Source organism: Gambusia affinis, linkage group LG04 (assembly GCF_019740435.1).
Source record: "Gambusia affinis linkage group LG04, SWU_Gaff_1.0, whole genome shotgun sequence".
Lineage (NCBI taxonomy): Eukaryota > Metazoa > Chordata > Actinopteri > Cyprinodontiformes > Poeciliidae > Gambusia > Gambusia affinis.
In genome coordinates, this window is record NC_057871.1 from 1,013,966 (window position 1) to 1,035,314 (window position 21,349).

The following is a 21,349-nucleotide window of genomic DNA, read 5'->3' on the forward strand; positions in this document are numbered from 1 at the left end:
TCCAGAAGTTTGTCTAATATTTATGGAGGAACCTGAACGCAGCACAGTGTCTGGGGTTCTGTTTGTGACCTCATGGAGAACCGCTGTGGTCACTGAGGTCCAGGAACTACTCTGTACCAAATGTGAGGAAGTCCGTCCAGCAGCTGAGGCTCGGTCTGGACCGGATCTGGACCGGGTCATCACCAGGTCATCACCAGGTCATCACCGGGTCTGGACCGGGTCTGGACCGGGTCATCACCGGGTCTGGGCCGGGTCATCACCGGGTCATCACCGGGTCTGGACCGGGTCATCACCGGGTCATCACCGGGTCATCACCGGGTCTGGGCCGGGTCTGGACCGGGTCATCACCGGGTCATCACCGGGTCTGGGCCGGGTCATCACCGGGTCTGGACCGGGTCATCACCGGGTCATCACCGGGTCATCACCGGGTCTGGACCGGGTCATCACCGGGTCTGGACTGGGTCTGGACCGGGTCATCACCGGGTCATCACCGGGTCTGGACCGGGTCATCACCGGGTCGTCACCTGGTCTGGACCGGGTCTGGACCGGGTCATCACCGGGTCTGGACCGGGTCATCACCGGGTCTGGACCGGGTCATCACCGGGTCGTCACCTGGTCTGGACCGGGTCTGGACCGGGTCATCACTGGGTCTGGACCGGGTCATCACCGGGTCATCACCGGGTCTGGACCGGGTCATCACCGGGTCATCACCGGGTCATCACCGGGTCTGGACCGGCACCAGGAGCACAAAATGGCTGAAAAAGAAAATAATAACGGTTTTGTAGCGGCCCAGTCAAAGTCCAGACCTCAACGTGACTTAAGAGCTGTGGTGGGACCTTTACGGAGTTCTACAGATATGAACTGCAGCAAGGATGGAGACTGCTGGGGTGTACTTACTTTTCTCTCATCATTTCTGGTTTACGGCTGAGTTTGTTCAGAATAGTTCAAATTAAAATATGTGATATTGATCATATGTTGCTCTCAGCAGAGCCCATCTGAGTTCACTGAGTTCGTTAAGAACCATAAACTCCATCAGTTCATAGTTAACTGGTCCGTTCACTTTTCCATCGAATCCAAAGATTTTAGGAAGCTAGAAAATATGAACTCATCACCACTAGAAATAAATCAAACTCAAACACTGAAGACATGGACACAGTGGTGGGCTGGTTATGGTTATTGATTGATTTATTAAAATAATTGTCGTCCAGGGTGACACCGCCTCTCACCTGAAACGTTCACTGGAGAGGCACCAGAACCTCCTCACCCCACTGGACAGGAAAGGAAATGGATGGACGGACTTTGGGTTTGTTGGCTCCAGACAGCTGCCTGATATACCACGTCTGTTTGACATGTTCTGAGAAAACTAAGTCAAAGAACTCAGTGATCCGATTCTGAGGGCAAATCATGGAGGAGTCAGAGGTTACCGTGTTCACGACCCAATAATCGATGCTGAGGGAATCGATCCAGATCAGCAGGAAGGCAGAACAGATCCAGAATCTGTGAAGCAGTAATCAGGGTCCAGATCAAGTGATGAAACTTCTTCTGACTTCCTGGCTCTTTTTCAAAGCGACGTCTGGAAGGGGTTAATATCAGGACGTTACTGTGGATGTAAACACAGCCAGCTTGACCTGCTGCTGCCGATTCCTCCAAACAAACGGCTCCCTGAAGTGTTGAACTGCACCTATCCCGTATTTAAAACAGGATGTTCTGCAGCATAATCAGTAGGAGTAGTTGAAGTGTTGACAGGTTTCTAAATGAGATTATTAGCCGCTAGATCATTAGCATACACAAACATGGAGGCTGATTATAAGGCAGCTGGACCTCTCCGGCTCAGCCTGACCTCATTAGTGGGAGCATATGGGAGGCAGACCTGCGGATCACCGGCACAGAGTGAGCTCAGCCTAATGAATAAGAGAAAAATCGAGGCTGGAGTGTCGCTTCTTTGGCTCGTCTTTTTTGTTTGGTGCTTCTCTAGTGAAAGTCCAAGGACCTCCGGCTCACTGTGTGAGGAGCAGACAGCTGCACGCGGCAGATACTCGCTGGGATTTCATCTGATTGCAGCTGAATATGAAACATGAGGATAAATTATTACATTAAAGATTTGAATAAGAAGCTCCATTTTATGCTGCTTACCTGATGGTTCCAGCAGTGGTTTACTGGTGGCAGAACTTTCTGGTGTCACACGGTTGTCATGGTGACCGACTGGTCGTGGAGGCGCGACCCAAACGGTTGTAAGAACAAGTTCAGGTTGACATCAGTTCAAGCTTCTTTAATGTCAGACCAGCATGAATGATGAAAGAGAGACAGGAAGGAAGAAACCATCAGAATATTTACATTAAAACAAAGAGCTGACAGAGATAAAAACATATTTTCATTAAATCCCAATAAAACTCAAACACCATAAGATGATTTTCACCCTTTCAGACCCAGAACTAATAACATGAACACGAGTTCCTGGGGAATGTTTTACCGGTGCACACCTGCTGGCAGAGGGAAATATTCACAAAAATGTTTAGATTTTCTGCTGCAATGATGCAAATAATTATTTAATTAGATCTTGGAAAGTTATTTATCAGTTTAGATGCCAGAAAACACAAAATAAACGAAGCAAGCTGAATAGAAAACCCAGATGCTGTTTTCACTAACAATTACAAGCATGAAATATGAATGTAACAGCGGCTCATTAATATTTGAACTGGAGCTCATTCTTACTGGGACCAACTCCCAGTGCAGCAGGCAGCAGGTCAGGACTCAGATTAAATCTTTTCCTTTTAGTAAAACTTGGAGCAGCTGAAGTTACTCTGAGCAAAACTTACTGATCACGTTTCCTGACTTTGCTTTTTTCTTACAAATCACAATTTCTGCATTATTTCCGTTACAGAAAGGTTGTTGCTGACATGAACTTTGGTTGTGAGAAAACTGAAGGCTGATGTCTGGTGTGTCCTTCACGGCCACCGTATCCCAGGATTCATTGTGTTTTTCTTCTTTAACTTTGCTGTCCGAAGTGGGAGAGCAGTTCAGTTCAAAGAAGGTACATTTAAATCTGAAACTGGTTTTGGGCTTTTGTCATTTACATGGATGTTTTTGAAATAAGTTTTATAAAAAAAAAAAAATAAAATAAAATAAGTATAACTAAACAATAAATTAATTGAAATAATTAATAATGAACTCTGCAGAGCTCTGTGCCGTCTCTCAGGATGGATTCCCAGCAGCAGGAATAGAAGAGAAAATCTGAACTGGAGTCGTTCTGTGAAACTCTGATGCTCTGACTTTTAGTTTATAATCCAAACGACTCAGATTCAGTTTTTCTTCAGATAATAAAAAAAAACACAGAATTGAAAATTAGAGAAACTGCAAGATCAAAGCAGCAGCACAAATAAACCCTCAACAAATGATTATGACTGTTTTCTTGCTCTTCTCAGCAAAATCAAGTAGAACGAAGCTTGTTGCCTGATTTCCTGTCCAGAACAAGCTGTAATTCCAGTTCTGTGATCCTCATGGGGTCCTGTTAGTTAGCTGCGTTACCGTCAGCTTACCTCTGACAGCAGCCAAGAGAATGACACAGAAGAAGAAAGCCTCTGAGGAGAGCCAAGTCTGTGGGGAAGAGAAACGGGGCTCTCATTACTACCTGCAGAGCTAAACTGGCAGAACATTTTCCAGCGATCATTGGCGGGTGCACAGCCTGCAGAGCGTGGCAGAAGGTGCTTCCATGTCAGATATTCTGCACAAGGGCTTTGATGACGCCTGGGGCTGCAGAGCTGACAAGGTTCCCCGGGGAGCCGGGCAGAGGTAGGAAGCATTTGGAAAGGTCAGAGATTGCATGAAAACCATTTTCGAGGTTCATTAAATGATTTGGTGGTGAGAGAGAAGGGGCGGCGCACGGTGCATTCACTACCCGCTGCAACAAGTTGGACATGAATGTAAAGAGGAAAACGTCTTCAGATTATCTCTCAACTTTCACATTCTCAGCTCTGCTGACCCTCCATGGTTCAGATTCTGAGCAAATCAGTGCCCAGCCATAATTTATTGGCCCTCCTTGCTAATGAGGACTGAGTACAAAGCCGTCATTGAGAGCGATGTCCTCCGTTCCGCCTGCTTTTATCCACAGTGGGCCAGTAAGAAGCTCTCATCAGTGAAGGCCTGCAGCGTGGTTGGAGTGCAGACGGCGCAACACGACAGAAATATGCTTTCTGTGATAAACATGATTAATTCTCTGTTTTAATGCTGTTCAATGGAGTTTAAGACAGAATAAAAAAACACGTTTCCAGTTAAGCAGCTGATCTGAGAGGCGCAGCATCAGCAGCTGGATGTTTGTGCAGTGGAAGGATTTTTAAACAGATGGTGAATCTGTGGCGGTTTGTGTCTGCAGTCGTTTCCTCCTCCAGCGCCGCGCCGCACCGCGCTCACCTGTAATGTGGCAACAAAGCTCTCCCTACAGGAATCAATGCTCTTGTCATTCACAGCGATGGGCGGATCAGCAGAAAGGTCACGAACTCCCAAAACGTCGATTCCTCATATAAAACACGCACCGCCCCTCCGTGTCCCTGCTGCCGGCAGGAAGCATCTCTTCATGAATACACAATAATGTCACCTCCGTCGATTTTGGCTCTGATGTTCCTTTCTGCCGGTTTATTATAAAACGGTTGCTGTGGAAACAAAACAGTCTTCTTCTTACTTATAGATTACCATAATGAACTCTAAATGGCATGAATTTAATATGAGCAAGCAGGTTTTATTAGGTTATAGGTATTCGGAACAAGTTAGCTGAAGGCAGTTAAGAATTCTCATTTATATATGCATAGTTTTATTGTAATTAAATGCATTTCCATAAAGCAGGAGGTCGTTTCTTAAGGACTGGGAGAAATTCATCATGGTTTATTCCAGTGACCCTTTCAAAAAGGGTCAAGGCAACTGTGCAAAACATTAAAAAATGAGTTTTAATAAGTGAGAGTTACTGTTTCCTTCTCTAATTGTAGCATTTCCTTCTCCTCCAGCTGTAATCACACAGGCTGCACCTCACTAAGGCGTCCATCCAGCTTCACGTTACTAAAGAACCTCAGTTAAATGTTTGGGGATTTTATGTGAATCACCATGGTAACCATACAGCTGTACCTAAGCACTTGTTGTCACTGATTTACCCTCTGCTGAGTCTCCAGGTGAGACGCCACCCTGCTCCTCTAGACTAGCCAGCAGCCATTAGCAAACAGCTGGTGGAACTGCACATCTGCTGAGAAAATAATACAAACTACTTTTTAATCCAACGCGTCTAAGAACGGTTGTAAACGGCATCAGGGAAAAGTGTTGCTGTGATGACGATCTGAAGGCAGAGTAGGAGCTTCTTAAAGAGACAGAGTCCAATTTTAAAGTGTCATACTGCAAAGGCCTGTTTGATATAAATAATAATTTTTATAAATGAAGGTGACATAATTTCTTGGTGGTGCTATAAAATGGCTGTATGTGAGAACACCGGCCCTTTAAATGTGTTTCTGTCTGGACTTTGACCCGGTTGTGACCGATGGTTTAAATTTCTCCTTCTCATCCATGAAGATTTTTGTCCAACTCCTTCAGAAATCTGTAACTTGTTTCCACAGTTACAGATTTTACTTTTTGAGAACAAATATCACTTTGACAAACTTTCACCTGTTTGTCTTTCAGTTAAGATCCTGATATATTACACTGGGAAAAGTTAAAACACCATGAATACTCCTGAAGGATCAGGACTGAAAGGTTCCACTGGGAATCAGAACCTGTGGTTCTGTGTGGGTTGCTGCTGTGAGTCTTCCTCTCTGGTCATTCTTCATCTGAGATAAACATTAGACCTGTACAGAAACAGGAAACATAAAAAGATTTGCATCTGACTCCCAGCTCAGAGACTTCCTGCCTGGGATTGGATTATATTCATGTGCGTATCTGTCCGTGTCCAGCCTGCTCCGGGTCCGGACGGTTCTCAGCAGAACCTTCTGGAAGCTAAAAGGCCGGCGGAGACGCAGACTGTGGATCAAACCTGACCGGAGGGAACGGCAGCATGTTAACTCACCACATCATCTAATTCCTGAAAGGTTATGTTGGAGTCAGAGCGCCGCCTCGTCCATCACAGAGCGGCAGCCGGAGCACGGAGGAGAACTTCTGCAGCAGAACAATTTCATCAACACAAAACTGTTTGGAGGAAAAATGATTCAAAAATCTTTACAGGTCTGAATCTGAGAGCTGCAGTGAGTCCTGATGTTTAGGTTTTCATAAAACCTTTCCCCCGTTCTGTTCAGTGAAACCTCAATCCGTCTGGGCTTTGACTAGGCCGTTCTACCAGATGAATGTTGTTATTCTGGCTCTGGTTGTATGTAGGTCTGGTTGTCGTGGTTACAGGTGAACAAATGATGGAAATGCTCCAGGATGATGAATACTTTTGTTTCCATTCTCATTTTACTGATGTGCTAAATGAAATGTTTTTTTTAGAGGAAAGATCTGATTGGATACTTTACAAACAAAAGAATCAAAGTGTCTTTTCTCTGTAACCACTTATCTGTCCTCGGTTCTTTCCTGGAGAAACAAACAACATGATTTTATCAGTTTTTCTCTGTTTTGCAGTGAAACAGTCCTCAGTCCTAATGACAGATGCTAAATTGAGAAGTGATCTGGTGATACGAGCAGGAAGAGAAGATCCGTCTCCATGCCGGCTGTAAAAACTTAGAAAATAGTTTTTACTTTCCTGCCTGAGCTGTAAGACTCCATCTGTGTCTTGTAACGGCAGCCGCTCTGACACTTCTGGGTCGCTTCTCTCAGTTGTCACTTATTCAAAAATAAAATTGTGGGACTTCATATGTACTTTGGTGAGGAACTGATTCCTCCTTCATTTAACAGCTGTGACCAAGTTTGACTCACTGGTGACACTGGAAAAATGTCGAGCCTCAACCAGAACTGAAAAACCAGTAAAACTTTCAAAAAGTTTCCACAGAGTTTGTCTTTATTGTAACATTATTTTAATTATTCTAACACCAAATATACATAAATGTGTGGAAATCATCTTCAGACCAACATCCAGCGGCCAACAGGAAAGAGCAACTATTAGTTTCATCTCTCATTTTACTAACTTTAAAAACATTTAGCAGACTTGGATTCCCTTAACTTCATTTTTCCATATAAACTATAAAACTTTTAATTTACTTCCCTATTTTTAAACTCTCAGTTGAATAAAGTTTGACATCTGAGTTTAATTATCAACTGATAAGAATTTTTGATTTATTGAAATGATTATATCCATGCTCTTATTCTGAAATGGAGGGAAACTGTTCCATTTCCTCTCCTTGTATTCTCTGTTGTTTTTTATTTCAAACAAGAAACAAGAACTAAATAAAACCAGACAGAGGAGGAGATATAAACATGAGTAAAAATAGAAGATGTAAATTATAATGTCCAGTTTAAATTGGTGCTCAGTGTTGAAATAACTTGAATTCAAATTAGTGCTTTAGTGATTTAGCATCAGCCTGGCTAACCGTACAAACATAATGACTTCCCAGACGTTCTTCATAGTGAGCAAGCATGTGGAGACAGTGGAAACAAATGACTCCCGTTCAACAGGAAGAACGGCCTGTTAAAAACCCGACAGCTGTGAGCCAGGAGAACTTTCTGTAGGACAGTAACGGATGAAGTTCCCCATGTGATCCATGTCTGAAACGACAGTTCCTGTTTCAACTCACATCTGCATGAAGCAGCTAAACATAAAGATCAGCCATTACTGTCAAAAACAATGTTGCTCAATGTCACAATTACAGATTATTTGCATTTTAAACCACTGGAAACTATTTATGTTGGGATGAATTTGCATAATTTAACTCACGTTTGCAGCCAAGCTGAGCAAACTGTCACATGAGTTCATATTCTCCCTGAACAGCAGCTGAGGAGAATAAAGTTTCTTTATTTTAAAACCAAACAGCGGTCGTCATTCTGACTGTAAACTGGTGGAATGTTTTCTCCAAAACGATCTGCAGAGCAGCTCATTGGTTTCTGCGTGGAGCTGAGCGTTTATGCTACTGGCTGACTAATGAGACATGTGTGCTGATTAGACTCATGTAATCAAGATTTGATTAGAAAGACCAACCACAGGGTTCTTATTAATAAACCATTAAATAAACATGAGCATTAATGCTGGTCTGTTAATAGCAGGAGACTGAACCACACAACTGAACACAAAGTCCTTTTCAGGCTCCAGCAGGAGCGTAAAGTCTCGGTCCAGCCGGGAGAATTGCATAATCGTTTCAGGATGTCACACACTGTGCTGTTGTCCAGGACGCTGGCGGAGCATGAAATTAATTTGCTATGATAAATTATTCATTATTCCAGCCCCTTTTTATCCATTTCAACCTCTAAGGAATCCTTGTTGACAATGCGGGCTGGACGGTGCATTTTGATGGTCGTTTGTTTTACTTTGAGCGCCGGCGCTAACAAGCCGGACGTGACATGTTAGATTAATTATGCTCTAATAATTAATGACCCTCAGGGCTGCAAGTGTCATTTCCTAACTTTAGTTGTATCCAGAGGTTTTAAGATCCAGCTCTCCTCTCCACCTGAGAGAGACATAACTGAATTACCGCCCTCAGGCTGCCTGTGCTTGATCTCTCCACTTTACAGAAAATGGTACTCTTAAAAGTGTGGGAAGTCGTGTAACTGATGGGTGTTTTATAGAAAGCAGTGGTTGTATCTCTAATGTGGCATTTATGGAGTCAGGTAAAGTTTGACTTCTGAAAACCTTCAACTTCTGCCATTTATCTGAGGAAGACAAACTCCTGGAGGCCTTTAACTCTGAGAAATGACAGCAGGTGAAACCCTCCAGCCTGAGGAGAAAACTCAGGCTGGAGGGATTTCAGTTTGGTTTTAAAAACAGAACAGAAAGTTTTAATGATCTGCTTTTAACTCTGATGATTCTGCTCTTTTAATCTTGCTGTCATTAGAGCATAATTATCCTGGTGAACCATGATGATCATTTCTGTAAAGCAGAAGTTGTTCTGTCCAGGTTTTCCTTTCTAAACTGTGGAGTTCCTCAAGGCTCCTGCTTAGGATCTGTATTTTTTCCTTTATGGTCAGTCCAGTCTGACTGTTCAGAGACAGATAGTTTCCTGACAGAAACAGAACCAAAGACAGTAAGAGTTTTATTTTAGGACCAGGAATTTAACAAGATTAATCAATTACATGTTTTGTTTTGCAAAAGTACAGATCCAGAATTCACTTCATCTGTTTGCAGTGGTTCACTACTGAATGGCGCCACTGCAATCAGACTCCAGTGTGAATGTTTAGAGGACAGACGTCACGCAGCAGCAGCAGCACGTTGATGGAAGAACAAATTGATCTATCAATCAATTACAAATTTTCAAGCAACAATAACCAACAGAATCGTTACAACATCAGAACATCTCAAAAGCAGGACTGGTATTTTGACTTGTTTAGTTTGGATGTGGCGTCAGAACCAAGAGTGGTGGGACTGTGAGGTGATAATGATTCATAATTATTCATAATTCTGATTTCAGTCACTGTTTACATCCAGATTTAGTGTCTCTGGTTTCTTCAGGTGCAGAATAATGATGTAACCCTCTGGGTTCCCAGAAATGTGATTGTTGTTTTAAAAAAATGACAAGGTTAACATATGTAATGCATGTAAATTAATATCTTAAAGTAAGATATAATAATTTCCTAGACTTATGGTGGGAGAAAAAATAACTTTAAAAGTCAAAGTAAAAGACTGGTTAATATGTGGTGTTCTGTTTCTTTAAGAGAAGAACTATTATGGTATAGTTTATATGGAAAGCACACCTCAACACGAGGTGTGACAGACAAGGATGCTGTGTGGACAATTGCTATTGGGTAATTGCTATTCTCCTGAAATCTGATTGGCCGGGGGGCGGGACAACAGGAGAGCGAAAAAAGAGAGAGAAGAAGAAGGATTGGAGAGAGCGCGCGGTGAGGACGTCGGCGGGTTGACTTGGCGGAGTGCCGCTGGGACTTTGGGTGAGCAGTTGGGCCAATATAGCTTGCTCACCTGTGCAACAACAGAGTGGTTGGAGAGCCGACTGAGAACCGACTGAGAACCGACTGAGGACCGACTGAGGACCGCTGAAGGACCGAGAGCGACGCGTTCGGTGAGCTGAATCGGAGGGTTGCCAAGGAGACGGTGGACCCGGAGAGATCTGCTGCACCTGCGTTGGGTCGAGGTTTGGATTTTCTTCACCTTCGTGGATAAAGTAGTGCGGGGTTCGACTGCTGTCAGGAGACAGGAGTTGTCGGGAACTTACCTTCATCATTTGGGTTGAGAACCCGGGGTGAGTGGAGTCAATAACAGGCCTGCAACGGGGGTTTTAATGACTATTTTGCCGGCATTTATTTGTTTTCTTTTGTTTGGTGGGCCCACCAATTAAACAGTGCCAGTTATGGTATGGACTTTATATTATAAGTAAGAACTGTTATGTGTTCCGGAAAGTTATAAATAAGTTACTTTCAAACTATTGAGGTGTTTAATACAGAGGGAGAGTCCCTATTTATCAACCTGTAGGGTGATAAAGTCGTGTGTACTTTTATTTGTTATTTGTGTTAATATTTGTAAAGGTAACAAAAAGACATTTGGGTCTAAATACGGTTCCCACAGTGATGACTGTGGTACAGTTTCATTTCTATTTCTTGAGTTAGTAAATAAATTCTTTATTCTTATAAAGTGTCCTTATTTCTGGGTCAGACATACTCAGTTTCACTGGCAGGACCATGGGGTGTTACAGTTAGCTTTACGAACCCGAAGCGTTAAATCTAGCATAGATGACAGAAAGCGCTACATAAATGGAGGCACCGCTGGGATTAAAATTCGAAAAACAATAAAAATAAATAAGTAAACAATAAAATAAACTTGCATGTGAAAGCTAGTCCCCAAGGTTTCTTTAGTTAAGCTGTTTTTTTTTCTGACCCAGATTACTAACTTGGTTAAATTGAACCTGTAGTTTAACAAGGGAAAAGTAAAAACTACTTAAGACTTTCCAAAACAGAAATAAGTTAGTAAAACATTAACTACAAAATGTCTTTGTTGGAAAATTGGTGTACAGGGGAGGGCTTAGATGCATCCCATGCACTTGTAGTAAAACAGGTCCCCGTAGAGACCACAGTTAAGCACATTGAAGAAACTTTGATGACTATCAAAGTTCTAGGACGAGTTAGGGTGAGAGGGCGTATGTTTAACCCTCAATCACAGTCCTTGATGGTTTTATGCGAGTGTAGTGAAAGAGTAAACACAAAAACTATACCTCTGGATGTGCCACCTATTGAAGGAGGTGAACTGTGGACATTGCATGGGCCTGCAGATGAAGAAAACATCAACCCTGAAAAGAGACAAATGGATCCTCTCTCACAAAATAGTTCTACATCTACTGAAGAAGCAGCTGCACCAGAAATGCTATCATCAGAAGCTATGCCAGGAAACTCGGCAGAGTCGATCATCAGAGCTGTTGGTGATCTGCTAGCAAAGACAATGAAGCCTGCCCAAGAAAGTAATGTCTTCAGGCGTCTCCGAACATATTCTGGCATAAGTCCCACACCTCCAGGAGAGGAGAGTTTGGAGACATGGATGGAGCAAGCACAGCTAATGGTGGATGAGAGTGACTGTTCCTTTCGAGAGAAAAGGAAAAGGATCGTAGAAAGCCTGAAAGGACCCGCTCTGGAGATTGCTCAAGCTGTAAGAGCTAATGATCCAGATGCATCCCCAGAGGAATATATTGAAGCTCTAGAAAAAGCATTTGGATCACCAGAGAGTCCTGAAGATCTCTACTTCTCCTTCAGAGCCTTGCGCCAAAGCTCAGGTGAAAGACTTTCTGATTTCTTACGGAGAGTAGAGCGAAAGCTAACAAAAGTGGTTCAGCGAGGAGGGATAACTCCCAATATGAGAGACAGTGCACGTGTGGACCAGCTCCTTCGTGGAACCACAGAGTCCGAAATAATGTTACTACAGTTACGCCTAAGAGAAAGAAAGCGTAATCCTCCTCCCTTCCTGACACTGTTGAATGAAATCAGAGAAGAAGAGTTTCAACAAGCAGTAAGGAAGAAAAATGTTGCTCCTTCTGCTAGACCATTTGTCAGGCAAGTGAGGGTGGAAGATGAAAATAATTCAGAATCTGAAGTTCAGGAGCTGCAGGCTCAAGTCAAAATGCTGCAGTCCCAAGTGTCTGAACTCACAACTGGTCAGTTAAAAGCCACCTCGAATGCTCAAAATGCATTCCACACAGATGACCTGAAACCCAGAAAAAATTATGAAGTTCAGGCTTTAAGAAAACAAGTTGAGGATGTGCAACATCATCTCAACATGATGACTGTGACACACACAAATCCTCCTCAGACTAAAGGTGCAAGATGGAGACCAGAAAACAAAGCAAATAAAGTGAATAAAGCTCCCCCTCACCTTAGTAGCCAAAGAACAACTCACACCAACCATGATGAAGAGGATTTCTTCTGTTACAGGTGTGGGGAAGGAGGACATGTGTCTACTCATTGTACAGCCCCCGAAGACCAAGGCAAAGTCATTCAGAAACTGATCCGTTCTCTAAAAAGACAAAAAAGAAATGAGACAAACAAACAAGCAAAAGAGACCTCAAATACCAACTGCTCTGTCAAAAGGAATGCAGTTGATGCCCAACATGCTACAGGCATCCCTAAGGGACTAGTAGGGGAGGCCTCCCTCAGTAAAGTAATCATTGAAGGTCAACCAACCAACGCCCTGATGGACAGTGGTTCTAGTGTTACCATAATATTTGAAAGCTGGTACACAGACCATTTGTCCCACTTACCTCTTCATCCTATTTCTAGCTTGGCCCTCTGGGGGCTCAGTGAATCCTGCTATCCATACAAGGGCTATATAGCTATGAATGTTGAGTTCTTGGCTGATGGTTTTCACTCAGAGCCAACGACAGTGTTAGCCTTAGTCTGCCCCGACCCTAAGGGTCCAGATCAGGCCCCAGTAATCATGGGAACCAATGCCTGTCGTTTTCATCACCAGCCCAAGAGTTCAGATGAAGCTGAAGGCCCTGGACATGCTCGAGCTTGGCGTGTTTCTGTCAGCACACCAAAAACATTTAAACAGGAACGCCCCTCAGTCCAGCTGGATGATAGTGTTGGACACATAAAATGGATGGGTCCTGGACCTCTTAAGGTTCCCCCTGGTGGCTCAGCCCTGGCAGCCTGTAAAGTCATTGCAAAAGAGTCCTGGGAGCAGGATATGTTGGTGGTTGAGCCTCCTGAGCAGCCCTCTCTCCCAGATGGAATAATGGTGCCACCGTGTGTCCTCTTACCATCTGATATGAATCTAAACAACTTCTCACTGGTGCTAAAAAACGAATCCATAAAAACCAAAGCCATCCCTAAAGGCACCATTGTGGCATGTATTCATAAAGCCAACGTTGTGACTGAGTTGCCCAAAAGCAAAGAGTCAGGTCAAACAATAGATCCTGGATTGTTTGATTTTGGCGACTCTCCAATCCCAAGTGCCTGGAAGGAGAGGCTGGCTCATAAGCTATCAGAGAAAGCAGGAGTGTTCTCCCTTGAGGAATGGGATGTTGGACTGGCCAGAGGAGTCGAGCATACCATCCGCCTCAGTGACTCACGACCTTTTCGAGAGAGATCCAGACGTCTTGCCCCTGCCGATATTGATGACGTGCGAAGTCATCTGCAGAAACTGCTGGCAGCAGGAATAATAAAGGAGTCACGTAGTCCTTATGCTTCGCCCATCGTGGTGGCAAGAAAAAAGAATGGCTCCATCAGGATGTGTATTGATTACCGCACCCTGAATGCGCGAACAATCCCTGATCAATACACAGTTCCTAGGATTGATGAAGCTTTGGATTGTATGACAGGAAGCCGCTGGTTTTCTGTATTGGATCTTCGAAATGGCTATTACCAGATTGGCATGGCTGAGCAAGACAAGGAGAAAACAGCCTTTATCTGCCCCCTAGGGTTCTTCCAGTTTGAGCGTATGCCCCAAGGCATAACAGGAGCCCCGGCTACCTTTCAAAGGTTAATGGAAAAGGCTGTCGGAGACATGAACCTCCTGCAATGTTTAGTATACCTGGATGACCTAATAGTGTTCGGCCGGACACTAGAGGAACATGAGGAACGTCTCCTCAAAGTATTGGATCGACTACAAGAATATGGTCTGAAGGTGTCTATTAATAAGTGTCAGTTCTGTCAACCTCAGGTCAAATATGTCGGCCACATTGTGTCTGCTTCAGGAATTTCTACTGATCCAGAAAAAATCAAAGCAGTCCTTAACTGGGAGCAGCCTACTGATCTTAAGAGCCTTCAGTCGTTTTTGGGTTTCTGTGGCTACTACAGACGATTCATTGCCAACTACTCGTCCATTGTGAGGCCCCTGACAGACTTAACCAAAGGCTACCCTCCTGTTAAAAAAGGACAGAAAGCAGTTAACTCCAATTCGGTCTACCTTAAAAAATCTGAACCCTTTGGGGACAGGTGGACTTTGGCCTGTACTACTGCTTTTAAGAAAATAATACAGTGCCTTACAACTGCACCAGTCCTGGCATTTGCAGATCCAACTAAGCCCTACATATTGCATGTAGATGCCAGCTTTGATGGGCTAGGTGCTGTGCTCAACCAGGAACATCCAGAAGGCTTGCGTCCTGTAGCCTTTGCCAGTCGAAAGCTGAGAAACTCTGAGAGAAATTATCCGGTCCATCAACTCGAGTTCCTTGCACTCAAGTGGGCTGTGGTTGATAAGTTGCACGACTACTTGTACGGAGCCAAGTTCACTGTGAGAACCGACAACAACCCACTGACCTATGTCCTTACTACGGCCAAACTAAGTGCTGCAGGTCATAGATGGTTGGCTGCCCTGTCCACCTATGATTTTGGCATACAGTATCGACCAGGTCGGGAGAATATTGATGCCGACCTGCTTTCCAGAAATGCAAACTCTGAAGAGGAGGGGTGGATACCTCCCTCTGGAGTGAAAGCTCTGTGCAAAACTGTAAGTGTGGCTGGGTTCTCTGGAAACACACGGTGTGTGGATCAACTGGGTGTTTCCCCATCTGCCATTCCTGATCTGTATGTGTACCCCATCTCTCTTGGTGAGAACCCAGTACAACAGTTCAGCCTGACAGACCTACAAAATGAACAAGACTCAGACGAAGCTATTGGAAAGATTAAAAATGAGATAAAAGCTGGACATTGGCCCTGTAGCTTCCAGACTGAGCATCAGGAGGCCATTCTGCTACAGCGAGAGAAAGAGAAGTTGCAGATAAAGAATGGACTGATGTACAGGAGGCTTATAAGGCCTACCGGAAAGGAAGTGTTCCAGTTGGTGCTTCCTCCAAAACATCGGCTGCAAGTATTAAAGCAGTTGCATGATGATTTTGGGCACCTCGGTATTGAAAAAACAACCGAGTTGGTGCGGGATCGGTTCTATTGGCCGAAAATGGCACATGACATTGAGCATTATGTCAAGACTTGTGGGGTTTGTGTGGCTCACAAGACCTTGCCTCGCAAAACGAGTCCCCTACACCAGATCACAAGTCGAGGCCCATTAGACTTGGTCTGTATAGACTTCTTGTCTATCGAGCCAGATTCTCGTGGGGTGGCCAATGTACTCGTTATTACCGATCATTTTACTCGGTATGCTCAGGCCATACCCACTAGCAACCAAAGAGCTACTACAGTTGCTAAAGTTCTGCTAGAAAAGTTCTTTGTGCACTATGGCTTACCACGCCGAATCCACTCTGACCAAGGGCGTGATTTTGAGAGTTCTCTGATAAAAGAGCTCCTTAATATGCTGGGGATAAAGAAATCAAGAACTACACCCTATCATCCCCAAGGGGATCCCCAGCCAGAGCGCTTTAATCGCACTCTCTTGTCTATGTTGGGCACTCTCGAGCCACAGGACAAACAAAAATGGAGTCAGCATGTGGCCTCTATGGTTCATGCTTATAACTGTACTCGTAATGAGGCCACAGGATATTCACCATACTTCCTGATGTTTGGGCGGGAGGCTCGTCTGCCTGTGGATGTGTGTTTTGGGTTGTCTCAAGCTGGAGAAGAAGACATTAAACATCATCAATATGTGGACAAACTGAGAAAAGAGCTCCGTCATGCTTGCCATCTTGCGACAGAGGCTTCCAACAAGAATCATCAGAAAAACAAGAGAAGCTATGATGGCAGGGTTCGAGCTCAGAACCTGGAGGACGGAGATCGGGTTCTTATTCGAGCCTTGGGAATCCCTGGAAAACACAAGTTAAAGGGGAAGTGGAATCCGCAACCTTATGTGGTTGTTGGAAAGCTCCCTAACTTACCTGTGTATCGGGTAAAACCTGAAAGTGGACAAGGGGTAGTAAAGACTCTGCACAGAGATCATCTGCTACCAATAGGGATTCTGGTGAGAATTCCAGACCTCACTGAAAGAAGCTGTCTGCCTCAGAGACCTTCCACCAGGTCCACTGATGTAGCTAAAGCCCAGTATGAGGTGCAGCATTCAGCAGAGGAAGCGAGGGATGAGGATTCTGAAGATGATGAAGATGTCCCTCGGCAGTTCTGCAGAGGAGTTGTCCAGGATGCCTGGTTAACACGCCCTCCAACTGTCCAGTTATTGTCCCTTGCTAATGACAGATCTGATGTCATCTCTGAAAGAGATCTTGGCGGACCAACTCTGTCATGCAATGAGGAGGGAGGGCTTGACCACGACGCAGTTGTAGAAGAGGACACAGGTGATATACTTTCGTCAGAAGACCCTGTGGCGGACACAGGGCTGGAGGTGGGAGACGTCCCAACATCTAGTATGTCTGATGATGAAGTTAACTCTACCAGTGTTCCTGCTACTAAACGACTGGTTAAGCCTGTCATCCGTCTGAGCTACGACGAGCCTGGAAAGCCCACAGACAAGCCATTGGTCATTGTGCACAGAGGGGTGAGGATATACATAACCACAGATCCTGAGGAAGATCCCACTATTGTCTGTCATCCGCCCTGCAATGTCCCGGTTCATAGAGTAGCAAGCTGCAGTTTTGAGAGTTTGTTGCATACAGAACAGTCTGATGGGGACATCTAGACATTTAACCCGGGGAGGATGTAACCTGTTGGGTTCCCAGCTAGGAGAGTTTCTCAACTCTTTTAACACTTAGAGAGTTGTCTGATGGGGACATCCAGACATTTAGCCAGGGGAGGGTGTAACCCTCTGGGTTCCCAGAAATGTGTTATTGTTGTTTTAAAAAAATGACAAGGTTAACATATTTAATGCATGTAAATTAATATCTTAAAGTAAGATATAATAATTTCCTAGACTTATGGTGGGAGAAAAAATAACTTAAAAAGTCAAAGTAAAAGACTGGTTAATATGTGGTGTTCTGTTTCTTTAAGAGAAGAACTATTATGGTATAGTTTATATGGAAAGCACACCTCAACACGAGGTGTGACAGACAAGGATGCTGTGTGGACAATTGCTATTGGGTAATTGCTATTCTCCTGAAATCTGATTGGCCGGGGGGCGGGACAACAGGAGAGCGAAAAAAGGAAGAGAAGAAGAAGGATAGGAGAGAGCGCGCGGTGAGGACGTTGGCGGGTTGACTTGGCGGAGTGCCGCTGGGACTTTGGGTGAGCAGTTGGGCCAATATAGCTTGCTCACCTGTGCAACAACAGAGTGGTTGGAGAACCGACTGAGAACCGACTGAGGACCGCTGAAGGACCGAGAGCGACGCGTTCGGTGAGCTGAATCGGAGGGTTGCCAAGGAGACGGTGGACCCGGAGAGATCTGCTGCACCTGCGTTGGGTCGAGGTTTGGATTTTCTTCACCTTCGTGGATAAAGTAGTGCGGGGTTCGACTGCTGTCAGGAGACAGGAGTTGTCGGGAACTTACCTTCATCATTTGGGTTGAGAACCCGGGGTGAGTGGAGTCAATAACAGGCCTGCAACGGGGGTTTTAATGACTATTTTGCCGGCATTTATTTGTTTTCTTTTGTTTGGTGGGCCCACCAATTAAACAGTGCCAGTTATGGTATGGACTTTATATTATAAGTAAGAACTGTTATGTGTTCCGGAAAGTTATAAATAAGTTACTTTCAAACTATTGAGGTGTTTACTACAGAGGGAGAGTCCCTATTTATCAACCTGTAGGGTGATAAAGTCGTGTGTACTTTTATTTGTTATTTGTGTTAATATTTGTAAAGGTAACAAAAAGACATTTGGGTCTAAATACGGTTCCCACAGTGATGACTGTGGTACAGTTTCATTTCTATTTCTTGAGTTAGTAAATAAATTCTTTATTCTTATAAAGTGTCCTTATTTCTGGGTCAGACATACTCAGTTTCACTGGCAGGACCATGGGGTGTTACAGTTAGCTTTACGAACCCGAAGCGTTAAATCTAGCATAGATGACAGAAAGCGCTACAATGATGCTTGTGGCACATCGATGATGTGAAAGTCAGACTAAATTCAACCTGAATGGAGAAGCTTTAAGAACAATCTGATGCACATCTGATTTACTGACACAAATCAGATCTTTTTGGAGGTTCAGGCTGATGTTTTAAAAGTTGGGTACAGGTTGCATTTGAGCGAAAAGATCAGAAGTTGGTGGGATTCTCCTGCTGCGTTGATGTGAGCTCAGACAGAACGACTCTCCTCAGGAAGCAGTGATGAAATGACCTGGAGTTTATCTGAAGGATCCGTCTGAAAACTGACCAGGAGCCAAATGAACACGAGTAAAACATGGACCTATTTAAGTATGGACACGTTTCTACTGTGCAGTTAATCTCAGAAGAGTTTCTAAAAACAGGAAGTTGCAAATAAAATATGAAGTTCATGTAAAATATGAAGTTCATGTAAAATATGAAGTTCATGTAAAATATGAAGTTCATATAAAATATGAAGTTCATGTAAAATATGCCTCTCATCTCTTTTCTATGTAGAACTCAGATTTATGCTTATGACACAGCGCAACATGTTCTTCCTCTGCTCCAATTATTGCTCTGTGGAGTGAGCCACCAAAGCATTTTTCTCTTTGTCGTTACAACACGAGGAGATAATTACAGGTTTGTTCTCTGAATGAAATCCTCAGAGGACGGTGCATTATGGAGCGGCTCACCGCGGCTCCAGAAACGGCTGAGGCAGCAGATCCCTGCAGCCTCTGATAAGATTCCCCCTGCAGCGTGTGGAGGACGAACCCTGCATCCTCCTGACAGCCAGCAGCCCGTTCTCCGCCTGTTTTTACAGGACAACACAAAGCCCAGGACGCTCATTTTCTAAGTGAGGCTTTGGCTTTTACAGGTCAGCTCTGATAAGAATTATAATGCAATTAATGTAGCCAAACATACCTGTGGGAGTAATTCAGATCCAGCCTGACCTTGGCTGGAAAAACTGACCCATAAAGCACCAACATGAAAGTCCTTAACCTTGATCACATTCAGCATAGCTCTCCACTTAATACACTCAGGGGGGCTGTTAATGTGTTGGCTGAAAAGCATTTTTGGGCTAAAAAAATAAATTAAAAGCTTGTTAAAAGGCTGCAGACTTTCCTTTGCAGAAGTATTCCCATCTCTGCCCACCTCAAGCAGCTTCTGAGGATTAAGGATTCGTTTTGTTCACCAGTCTTGAACTTTTCTTTGGGCTCATAAACGGGCCCACAGCTGGGAATTGGATTGAACTAACAGCTGCTTTTATGCTGCAAATAAAGACGCCGCCACAGAGCGATCACCAGACTCCATTCGATTATCTTCCAGAGATATCTTGCAGAGCAGCGTTTTCAGTCCTGACAAAGTCATCACAAACTTCACACCAAGGTTGTCCAAAAGTCGCCAGAGAGTCACTTTTGCTCAGCAAACAGCGGCAGCCTTTCCAAACAAAACGCCTCATCCGAATGACACGGAGATAATTATGGAGGTGAGCCTCATCTGAATTCATTAGGAGCTCCTTTCTCCATGAGACAATGTGGCTATTATGTCAAATTCCCTGTCAGCTATTTTTATCATATCTGCTGCAGATCTAGTCATCAGTGAATTCATGGGGAGGTAATTACCTCACACTCTGGAAAAATAGGGTGGAGACTGTCTGATGGAGGCAGGGGATTTCTGGGCCAAACTAACACCGCGGAGCGTCTGACTGCCGCAGCAGACAGTCAAAATGTATGAGATAAAACTCAGGGAGACGAGGATATTTATGATTACTGTGTCACCCCAAAGAGATCTGTTGTGGAAAACTGAATGTCAGCAGCATCCACAGGTCTGATTAATAACGTTCCCCCAGAATGCAGCGAGAGCCAGACGGAGCGTCGGTTCCAAGCAGAAATCCTTCATTTCTCCTCTCCGGGGAGGACTGAGTGAGGTTTCACTCTACACCCAGGGCAACGTCCAGGTTTCACACCAACGTTAACCAGCAGAACGCCCCTCATTTCACTGTCGGTGAAAAGGCTCCAACTGTTGTCAGTAAGTCAAAGAACGAGGAGTAAAACCTTTTATTACTTCAGGCTGCAGAGCTGCAGGTCATTAATATGAAAGGAGGTCTGGTCGCTGCTGCTCTGCATCTAAATAAGCCGTCACTCATGTGTGTGAGAACGGCCATTTCACACCGACACAAACCTCAGCTTCTCATAACAATATGAGATTTCTGACAGAAGCTGTTTCTCATTGGCTGGAGACTGAATGATGTTTTACTACAGAGACACACCGACCAGATGGATTTTCATTTTCCCATTCTGATCCCAGCGCTCCCATCAAGACTTTTTAGAGATGATCAGGAATTTCACTACGACTCCAGAAACCTTCTGTTGGTCTTCAGTGGGAATTTTATCAGCCACAACAAACCATCAGTTTGCAAAAGGAAAGTTTTTCCTCAACATGCAGCATCATTGTGTCAATACAACAAACCTGACCTTCACATTGATGCACCTTCGAGATATTAGAGATATGACTCTTTGAAAAGAACAGGATGACTTAAACTTCCTCTGTCTCCCCTTCTGCCTGTTTTCAGTCTCAGTTTGGTAGCAAAGGAAGAGATTGTGAATCTGTGTGAAACTTTGGCTGAAAACAGCGACTGAGTTCCCAGGGTTGATGGCAGAGACCCAGGCAGGAGATTTGTTTGACTCATGAAGATCAGAGCTCTGCTGGATCCGTCCTGTGATCTGCTCTGTATTATCTGTTGTGGGGAATGATCCTTTCTCCACTGGGTTCCTGATGTATGAGGTTGAAGAAGAGTCAGTGAGTTGAATTCATGAACTAAAATACAGCTGGTCCTTTTGTTCATGCTATCTTCATGGGCTAACAGAGCAAAATGGCGTCAAGCAGCAGTTTGTAATTCCCTTTGTTAGCCTCTAACTGAGCTGCGTTCCCTATAGGTCACTTCC

At 44.2% G+C, this 21,349-nt stretch overlaps 1 protein-coding gene and 1 long non-coding RNA gene across 3 annotated transcripts; one reads left to right on the forward strand and one right to left on the reverse strand.

Moving 5' to 3' along the window:
• Positions 1-1,170: 1,170 nt before the first annotated feature.
• Positions 1,171-4,490, reverse strand: LOC122829466. 2 transcript variants are annotated; one of them, XR_006370366.1, is made up of 3 exons: positions 2,817-2,964; positions 2,134-2,267; positions 1,171-2,061 (listed from the first exon to the last, which is right to left on the reverse strand). It is a non-coding gene; the product is annotated as an uncharacterized LOC122829466 (long non-coding RNA). The 2 variants fall into 2 exon arrangements; XR_006370365.1 differs by lacking the exon at positions 2,817-2,964 and adding an exon at positions 4,408-4,490 and having other exon boundaries at positions 1,209-2,061.
• A 5,241-nt stretch (positions 4,491-9,731) lies between these two features.
• On the forward strand, positions 9,732-18,390 carry LOC122829467. Its single transcript, XM_044114039.1, has one exon. The coding sequence runs from the start codon at positions 11,048-11,050 to the stop codon at positions 17,066-17,068; it is 6,021 nt and encodes a 2,006-aa protein (XP_043969974.1). The 5' UTR covers positions 9,732-11,047; the 3' UTR covers positions 17,069-18,390.
• The last annotated feature ends 2,959 nt before the right edge of the window (positions 18,391-21,349 follow it).